This window comes from Alosa pseudoharengus, unplaced genomic scaffold (assembly GCF_046254945.1).
Source record: "Alosa pseudoharengus isolate Yale_2024_CS ecotype anadromous, Long Island Sound unplaced genomic scaffold, YU_APseudo_1.1 YU_APseudo_1.1_scf_13, whole genome shotgun sequence".
Lineage (NCBI taxonomy): Eukaryota > Metazoa > Chordata > Actinopteri > Clupeiformes > Clupeidae > Alosa > Alosa pseudoharengus.
Window position 1 is genome coordinate 35,330,122 of NW_027468598.1, and position 9,724 is coordinate 35,339,845.

The 9,724-nt window shown below is 43.2% G+C and overlaps 2 protein-coding genes across 3 annotated transcripts in view; one reads left to right on the plus strand and one right to left on the minus strand.

Moving 5' to 3' along the window:
• Nucleotides 1-7,438, plus strand: part of LOC143122129 (uncharacterized) — a 45,601-nt gene extending 38,163 nt beyond the window's left edge. For both annotated transcript variants that reach the window (XM_076282942.1, XM_076282941.1), the window contains exons 13-17: nt 2,193-2,240; nt 3,575-3,646; nt 3,795-3,966; nt 4,674-4,789; nt 5,245-7,438. In XM_076282942.1, coding sequence (XP_076139057.1) covers nt 2,193-2,240; nt 3,575-3,646; nt 3,795-3,966; nt 4,674-4,789; nt 5,245-5,273 — 437 coding nt within the window. In that variant the 3' untranslated portion in view covers nt 5,274-7,438. The remainder of the gene's footprint in view (nt 1-2,192; nt 2,241-3,574; nt 3,647-3,794; nt 3,967-4,673; nt 4,790-5,244) is intronic.
• A 170-nt stretch (nt 7,439-7,608) lies between these two features.
• Nucleotides 7,609-9,724, minus strand: il12a (interleukin 12a). The gene is made up of 7 exons (XM_076281640.1): nt 9,658-9,724; nt 9,327-9,469; nt 9,139-9,231; nt 8,876-8,923; nt 8,625-8,744; nt 8,181-8,225; nt 7,609-7,984 (listed from the first exon to the last, which is right to left on the minus strand). The coding sequence occupies exons 1-7, from the start codon at nt 9,680-9,682 to the stop codon at nt 7,856-7,858; spliced, it is 603 nt and encodes a 200-aa protein (XP_076137755.1). The 5' UTR covers nt 9,683-9,724; the 3' UTR covers nt 7,609-7,855.

Consider the following 9,724-nt stretch of genomic DNA (forward strand, 5'->3'; position numbering starts at 1 on the left):
CTGAGTGTGTGTGCCTGAGTGTGTGTGTGTGTGTGCGTGTGTGTGTGCGTGCGTGTGTGTGTGCCTGAGTGTGTGTGCCTGAGTGTGTGTGTGTGTGTGCGTGTGTGTGTGTGTGCGTGCGTGTGTGTGTGCGTGAGTGTGTGTGTGCCTGAGTGTGTGTGCCTGAGTGTGTGTGTGCCTGAGTGTGTGTGTGCCTGAGTGTGTGTGCCTGAGTGTGTGTGTGTGTGTGCGTGCGTCAGGGTTTCCGTTGTCCGGTAATTACCGGACATTGGGCGGAAAAAAAATTAAATGTCCGACAAAATTAAATCTCTCCGGTCAAATTGTCCGATTGAAATTGGCTAATAATCCCGTCCCCTAACGCAATCTGAATTTGAGAATAAGCCTTAATATGTAGGCCTAAGCCTATATTATACGTCCTCTGGCTATGTTTTTAAATGAAAAGGCTCTACCGTTTGAAAGTTATTAAACAACACGCATAACCTATGCTGCATTTCAAATAGGAAGCGCACGCTTAAAACGTCCATGTGAAACAACGAACAAATGAGAGGCGGTTCAAACATGGCCAAGCCCAGGCAGACTAGCCTTAAACGTTTTTTCAGAGGCCAGACGCGATGGATGATGATAAATTGGTAACGTCTGAAGCCTCAGATGTCCGGTCAACTCCACCACCACCAGATAAAAAGCAGAAGTGTCGGGCGTATCTGTCGGAATCAGTGACATTGGAAGTGGAGTTGCGGGGGGTGCGGCCGCTCCAAGACACTGTCATTCTCCGTGTACATTGGACATGCAAAGTGTTCTTTACCCAAAGCATACAGTAGGTTTATGCGTTCTCTGTCTATATGATCTGCAGGGTTAGGGCCTTCTCGACGAGGCGATTACTGGTCCGCGGATAATTTCTGGCACAATTAAACGGTATCATTGAACCGCGGCCGAAAGAAAAAGAAACTAAACATTTCCCAGAATAGGAAACATTTCTTAATTTATTGTTATCAAATAAAGAGGCATAGCATTAGGGGGTAGTGGTGTGAGCGCTCATTCTTGTGCACATCTGTGCAAGTTAAACAGTCACCACTGAGATAACGTGGGTAGCAGCAACAAACAACGTAGCCTTTTTAAAACAACGAACGAAGCGGACTCTTGCTGTACATGAAAAGATACTGGCTAGATCTTGTTAGGCATGTTTAAGTTAGTCTAATGAACATGTTGCCTTCTATACAGATTATGTAATTCTTTAAGCTACATAGCCTGTCTCCAGTTTTCCTCAGTTTGACTAAGAAGGGATAATAGGATATTTGACCGGCATATCATCAAAATGTCCGGAAAACGAAACCTCTGCCGGTTACTTTGACCGGCGCCATTTTTTTCTAGCGGAAACTCTGGCGTGCGTGTGTGCGTGCGTGTGTGTGTGCGTGAGTGTGTGTGTGCCTGAGTGTGTGTGCCTGAGTGTGTGTGTGTGTGTGTGTGCGTGTGTGTATGCGTGCGTGTGTGTGTGTGCCTGAGTGTGTGTGCCTGAGTGTTTGTGTGTGTGTGTGTGTGTGTGCGTGCGTGTGTGCGTGCCTGAGTGTGTGTGTGCCTGAGTGTGTGTGTGTGTGTGCGTGTGTGTGTGTGCGTGTGTGTGTGCGTGCGTGTGTGTGTGCGTGAGTGTGCGTGTGTGTGTGTGTGCGTGCGTGTGTGTGTGCGTGCGTGTGTGTGTGCCTGAGTGTGTGTGTGCCTGAGTGTGTGTGCCTGAGTGTGTGTGTGTGTGTGTGCGTGTGTGTGTGCGTGCGTGAGTGTGTGTGTGCCTGAGTGTGTGTGTGTGTGCCTGAGTGTGTGTGTGTGCGTGCGTGCCTGAGTGTGTGTGTGCCTGAGTGTGTGTGTGCCTGAGTGTGTGTGCCTGAATGTGTGTGTGCCTGAGTGTGTGTGTGCCTGAGTGTGTGTGTGTGCCTGAGTGTGCATGTGTGTGTGCGTGTGTGTGCGTGCGTGTCTGCGTGCGTGCGTGTGTGTGTGTGTGTGTGTGTGTGTGTGTGTGTGTGCGTGTGTGTGTGCGTGCGTGTCTGCGTGCGTGTGTGTGTGTGTGTGTGTGTGTGTGTGTGTGTGTGTGTGTGTGTGCGCGTGCGTGTGTGTGTGTGTGTGTATTATGTGTATGGGTGTGTGTATTAGACATATGCTGGTGCTTCACTTCATGTTCTGACCATTATGATTTTCTCTCACAGGTGACTGTGTTTACAAGTGTGAGGAGAAACCGAAGAGGAAAGGCGAGAGTAAGATCATTTGCTTCTGTCCGCTTTGGAGTTTCTGTGAAAATGATTCAATATATCATAACATCCTCACAGGTGAACTAAGGTCCTGATGGATGTGCTGGAGACTGAGGGATTGGTCTTGTCCTCATGTCAGTCATGCATTGGCCTATATGGAGTATAAAACCTGCATACACTGTACAACATAATAGCTTTCCTTACTTAAAATGTTCTAGTAAGTAGAATTAGATAAGAAGTAGATTACTTGCCTAAAATGAGTGTTACTTAATTTTGAGGTGGAAAAGTAAACAATCAAGTAAAGTATACTTGAATTGCTGTAGTTTGTGCTACACCATAAAGTTAGTTTGTTAACCTGTTAGTTTATCTTACTTTAAAAAAGCATGCACACCCTATTCCTATTTCACCTAACTAGGTCACTACAAGTAAAGTATACTGTATGTTTATTAAACACAACACGTGCATTGAAGTTGTGCTAACAGATGTTGAGTTGAGTTCCTCTTCACTGCCAAAGTGTAGTGAAGCACTCCAAGTACCGTGCTGGGGTTCTACCCACAGCATTAGGGTGTTTTGGATAGTCATCTAAGAGCATCAACATAAATTACACAACAACAGTATATCCTTTAGTGTCACTGTCACTTTGTTATTATAACTGAAGATTTCATTTCAGTAAGGATTAATGTTGATTAATTAAACTATGGGGACCGGGGATGTGCCATTCTAAAAATGCATTGTGGGAAATGTAACATCAGTTAGCACAACTTCCATACACGTGTTGTGTTTAATAAACATACAGTATACTTTACTTGTAGTGACCTAGTTAGGTGAAATAGGAATTCTCAGTAGTGTAAGTGTACAACACTAAGTAAGCATTTGTTTGCACAATTTGCAATTCCTATTCCAGATTAGTCTGTAATTTTAAGGCAATCAGTTTGCATGCTTTGTAAAACTCAGGTTAACTAACAGATTAAGTAAGGTTAACTAACTAACTTTACAGTGTAGCAAAACTTCAGCAGTTCAAGTATAATTTACTTGATTTAAATGATCATGTTTACTTTTCCACCTCAACATTAAATTACACTAATTTTAGGCAAGTAATCTCAAAAGATAAAATCAACAAAAGACAGAAACTGAGTTATACTTACTATACATTTTAAGTAAGACTTTTTAAGTTAGATTTGACAGTGTAGTGTGTTGGTCAAACTTAGTTAAGAAACTGTAATTAAAGGCTAATTAAAGTGTAATTAAAGGCTAATTAAAGTGTGATTAAAGGCTAATTAAAGTGTAATTGAAGGCTGATTAAAGTTTGATTGACATGTCTGTCTTGTGTGCGTCTCTAGGGCGGAAACGGAGCACCAGCACATCAGAGGAGGAGGTGTCCAATAAGAGGCCTCGCTGGGCAGACGAGTCAGGTGATTGGTTGTGAATAGACTGCCTTGACCACACAGTGTTGGCTTTGGCTCCAGAGAGCATGCGAGGACAAGCCTTGAGTAAAATAAGTAAGTGTGGAGTGGAGTGATGCCATCTCACACTCACGGCATCCTCTGTGTGTGTCTGCAGACGGAATGAGGTCGGCGAGGGCGACGACGCTGGACGTGACAGACCAGCAGCTGATGAGACTGGCCAAGTGCATGGGCAAGGAGTGGAGGCAGGTGGCCATCTCGTGGCTGGGCCTCAGCATCCTGGAGCTGGACAAACTGCAGTCCGGCGAAGACGACCCCATCATGCAAAGGTTACATTTACAGTTATTAATTCAGCAATTAGCGAACCCTTTTACATTTATTCATTTAGATGGGATTGGGATTGGGATTAGCAAACCTTTTTGTCCAAAGTGACTTCCATATGTTAGTTATATTGCAAGGGCCAGTAAGTGCCTTGCTCAAGGGCACAACGGTGGAAGCCGGGAATTGAACCCACAACTTGTCAGACTACTGCACGCTAGTCCAGCTCCTTAACCACTATGCTACCACCACCTTACAGGCTACTGCACGCTAGCCCAGCTCCTTAACCACTACACTACCACCACCCTACACTTATACTTACATATACTTATACTTATACTTATACTTACTTACTTATACTTATACTTATACTTATACTTATACTTATACTTACTTATACTTATACTTATACTTATATTTATACTTACTTACTTATACTTATACTTACTTATACTTACTTACTTACGTATACTTATACTTATACTTATACATATACATATATTTATACTTACTTACTTACTTATACTTATACTTATACTTACTTACTTACTTATACTTATACTTATACTTACTTACTTACTTACTTATACTTATACTTATACTTATACTTACTTACTTACTTATACTTATACTTATACTTATACTTACTTACTTACTTATACTTATACTTATACTTATACTTATACTTACTTACTTACTTACTTATACTTATACTTAGGTTCCGCATGCTGGACAACTGGAGGAGGAGGAATAAGGGCAAGGCCGGCCTCGACCAGCTGCACGACGGCCTCAACAAGGACGACGTGTCCACTGAGGTCCGAGACTGCCTGGAAGGTGAGCAGGACATCGGAGAGGAGGAGTATGTGTGTGTCTGTCTGTGTGTGTGTGTGTGTGTAAGGGCTTCTACACACAGTTGCGTTCCGTCAACGCATGCCAGTGGGTGTTCCCGGCGGTAGCTATGCAATTCAGTTGGGCAACGGATGACGTGAGCCCATGTAAAGTGAATGGGATGCGTCTCCAGCACTGCAACGCACGCAACTGTGTGCAGGAGCCCTAAGAGAGAGAGAGAGAGAGAGAGAGAGAGTTTGTGTGTGTGTGTGTGTGTGTGTGTGTGTGTGTGTGTGTGTGTGTGTGTGTATGCATGAAATATCTGACACTGTAGGGGATTTCAAAGGTACACACCCCCCCCACACACACAAACACACACACACACACACACACACACACACACACACACACACACACACACACACACACACTGAAATGATGTTTCTGTGTTTGCTCCCCAGACATGCTGCAGGGTAACTGTAGCAGTTGAGTGTGCTGCTGGACTTTTGGACGAGAAGGTCCACCTGCTGGACCACTGGACCAAACCCAAGGGACCAAAACACACCTCCGCCTGACCTTTCCGTTGGGCACTGTGTGTGTGTGTGTGTGTGCATGCGTGCGTGTGTGCGTGCGTGCGTGTGTGTGTGTGTGTGTGTGTGTGCGCGAGTGTGCATTACTTAACCTACACCAGGCAAAAGATGATTCCTTAAACTGACCTTTCTTGGGTTTTTCAAACCACCTTTTCTCTGAAAAGATCTTTCAAAAGGTCCAGGCTCCCTACAGAGCTACTCATTTCAGCCTCTGGGTTTTTACCAGGGACAGTGCTGTAGGTCAAACCAGCTCTGGGAGGATTTGAGAATCCAAACTTATGTTGACAAAATACTGCAGAGATGTCAGTACCGTGCTGCAGTCAGTACTGCCTGTGGAAAGCCATTCTGAACCAAAGGTTCTGCAGTCAGTACTGCCTGTGGAAAGTCATTCTGAACCAAAGGTTCAACTTGATTTTGTATATTTGGAAATGTTTTCCATTCATGTTTTTGGTTGATTTTTTAATGGTTTCATTTCATTTTATTTTTTTATAACAACTTTTTATATGAAATTGTACATATTTGTTTACTCATAATGTGATTCCCTGGACCAAATATGTCCATGTCATTTGTTAGTTGTTTGTTTGTTATCTTTTTCTATCTGGTTTATCTGGTGGTACCTGTTGAAACTTGATGGAGGTTGTATTTGGCTTATTGTCTGTTATAATAAGCTCTGGTCAGTAGAATGGGATTGGAATAGCACTTCCTGTACTGGACGAAGGATGAAGTCTAAGTGTAGCTCTCCAGGGAGCCAGACTGGTCCCTGAGCGACTGCTCGTAGTCTTGACCCCTGTGAAACGTGGCCCGTTTAAACACGCAGTCTTGACCCCTGTGAAACGTGGCCCGTTTAAACACGCAGTCTTGACCCCTGTGAAACGTGGCCCATTTAAACACGCAGTCTTGACACCTGTGAAACGTGGCCCGTTTAAACACGCAGTCTTGACCCCTGTGAAACGTGGCCCGTTTAAACACGCAGTCTTGACCCCTGTGAAACGTGGCCCATTTAAACACAAAGCCTCCGCAGTACGGCCTTCACAGATAAGAGGATGGGAGGAGTAGAGAGAAGTATGGCCCATTGAAATGGGCCTTCACAGATAAGAGGATGGGAGGAGTAGAGAGAAGTGTGGCCCATTGAAATGGGCCTTCACAGATAAGAGGATGGGAGGAAAAGAGAGAAGTATGGCCCATTGAAATGAATCAGGGCCATTATTACAGTTGAGCTCTCAGGCACAGCATGCACACACAAGCTTGAAGGGAGTCGGAGGAGGAGGCGGTGTGGCTGGACCCACCTACTGTAGCACCAGACTGAGTAGCCAGAGGACATGGGGGTTGCAGGGTTAAGGGTCAAAGGTTAAAGGTTGGGGGGTGGGTTGGCGTGGGTCCAGGCTTTTTTAATTATCTGGAAATCATTCTGTTTACTGTATGCCCTTAAGCCTATGAGTACAGAATCATTCTGTTTACTGTATGCCCTTAAGCCTATGAGTACAGAATCATTCCGTTTACTGTATGCCCTTAAGCCTATGAGTACAGAATCATTCCGTTTACTGTATGCCCTTAAGCCTATGAGTACAGAAGCCCGTTTAGTTTGACTGAATGAAAGAAATGATCATGAAGTTCCTGCTGTGGTAACCCATTCCACAGATGTTTTAGTCAGCCGTACTGACAAATGTCTTCAGGAGCAGCTGCAGGACATCTCAGGCCAAGGTGCACATTATGCTCTTGATTTGTACACTCAGATCATGTTTACAACGGTGCAGACCTCAGCTCTCTGTGCTTTGAAGGTATGCCGTAGTGCATGTCTTTTTTGTGTACAATCCCTGCACTAGTCCTCAGTCGAAACAGTACTCATGTTGACCGTAGCCTTTGAACTGAATCCTTAAACTTGGATCGTTGTGGAATTTCACTTATGTAGCATAAGATGTGGCTGAATAAAAGTTTTTTTTGGACTTGTCATATAAAACATTAAGCCTTAATTACTGCTGAAAAATACTTTATTGTAAACAGTCAATGAACAGGGTTTTAAATGTTTCAATAAATTCAATAAATACAATAAATAACATTATAAATAGTTGTTGAATCCATCATTCAATAAATAGATCAATAAATAAACACATCAATAAATAAACCAACCAACATGTAAACAGGTCAATAAATAAAGAAATATTTCAATTAAATAAATAACTCTTGTAATAAATAATTGAGAATGAGAATCCACAGTGGCATCAGCCCAATGGAAGAAGCTTATACACTAATCACTGTAGTTACTGAGCACTGGTCTGGGACCAGCATTGCTCTGGTGCGCAGTGTTACATCTGTAGTCGATAAGAACACGAGCTGGAGGTTCGGTTTGGATCGGGGGATTTCCCAGTGTGCCAGATATAGCTTTTTTGTAAAAGATGTATGATCCATACTGATCTATACTTTACTGGAGGAGGAAGAGATTGAGGGTGATGATGAGGATGACATAGTTGGGGGTGAGGAAGGCTTAGCTCTGGTAATCCCCAGAGGCGATGTAGTAGAGGGCTCGGGTGATAGTGATGGCCCGTAGCTGGAAGCCCTGGACCACCTCACACAGACACATGCGGTCACTAAACGAGTCTCCAGAGGCACACACCTAACGGGCAGGAGAACAAAAAGGCAATACGGTGAGCAACTGGCCCCTCTGGGCTTCCATACTCTCTCTTCCCGTTCTTTAATGTGACACCACTCCATAGCATTAAGATGACATTCAGAGGTTATCTGTGTGGTCTGGGAACTGGACCATAGGTAAGAGGTGTTGACAATAAAGGATATGAGATTTAAAAACTCACCGTTTCAGATGGTGGTGCGCTCTCAGAAGTCGACCAGTTGCATTTCTGAGGAAAGGTGAGAGCATGTGTTCATTAATATCAATTCACGTGTGCTTACACAAATAAAGTTGGTTTGTACAAGAGATGTATTAGACTACTGCAAATAAGTGTCTGTCAGAGATGTGATACAAGAACAACATGTTGGGAGTAACAGAGTGGAGTATCACAACACTTTTATTATCAATGTATATCAATGTTTCTGATCTAATGCAGTTGATGTATTTATTATCAATGTATATCAATGTTTCTGATCTAATGTAGTTGATGTATGATTTTCAGTATGAACTCCTAATTGACTGAGCTTACTAGTGTAGGCTACTCGGACAATGCATAGTGGTGCTGCCCCCCTGAGTTGTGATCCAACCTCTGCTCTACGTCTCTTCCATGGATGCAAAGACCGTTTACCTCAAGCATGTTACTGGTGGCCTTCACCACCTGGCTGAGTTTGCTGTGCTGGGTTCGCTGCGCTTCCAACACCCTCTTGTAGTACTCCATGTCGGCGCGGATGTTTACCAAACAGTCGGCCTGCAAACAGCCACGACACGGTCAGCAACAGCGTTTTAAATCAGACTGAGTTGAATAAAAATGGCCTGCTTTGCTATCACATGCAGCAGTAATGATATGATATGCTATGATATGGATGGAGGGGCCCATACCTTATTGAACTGCGTGTTCTGAGCAATTTGGCCCGAGCATCCCTGACCCTGGAAACAAACGCAAAACATCATCACCATCATGATCACTATCATCAGCAAAACTGTAACCACCATCAACTAGAGAATTGAGCATTTTAAGTGTACCAACATCATCTTATTTTGTTTTCAGCTAGTTTACAGTGTAAGGACGTTATAGGCCGAGACGTACATTCTTCTCATCTGGACATTTCCTAAACTCCTAAATGTTGAGTTTGAGTTCTTACCGAGACCGTCGGAGTACATGCTGATACTGTTGAAGTCTTGCTGTGCACCTTCGCAGTCATCTCGGAGCAGTTAAAGCCATTGAACTGTTCTTTCTGTAAAAAAACAATGTAGAAAATATATAAATATGATAATCTGACAGCGCGTTACTAGGCCTACAGTATGACTGAGTTAATGTGCTATCACGTACATCCTTCAGAAGTTCACTGATGTTTGATAGCACAGCTTTCGCAAGTTGGCCACACTCCTGTCCGTGGACGTCTTGAGAGTGTGACAAAGGGAGAGCCTTTGCTTGAGTACTGCCCCACAGCAGCCCAACCAGCATCAAGGATACTGCAATGTAATTAAAATGTCATTTGATTTATTCACGCAGAAAGAATAAATAATAATAATAATAATAATAATAATAATAATAATAATAATAATACACCAGATACACACATTATAAAACTGAGTAGGCTACTAGGTTATAATGTTTTCGTTCATAAAAGTAGTTTTAAACATTACTTTGTAATACTTACAGAACAGAAGGTTTGATCTTTGCATCTTTGTTTCTTAGTTAAGCTACTCTCTCGTCAACGCAATCTT

Coding starts and splice junctions, on each gene's coding strand:
- il12a (XM_076281640.1), bottom strand. CDS start 9,682: ATGCAAAGATCAAACCTTCTGTTCT. Junction 9,232..9,326: donor TCAGTGAACTTCTGAAGGAT/GTACGTGATAGC, acceptor GTTTTTTTACAG/AAAGAACAGTTCAATGGCTT. Junction 8,924..9,138: donor CATGTACTCCGACGGTCTCG/GTAAGAACTCAA, acceptor GTTTGTTTCCAG/GGTCAGGGATGCTCGGGCCA.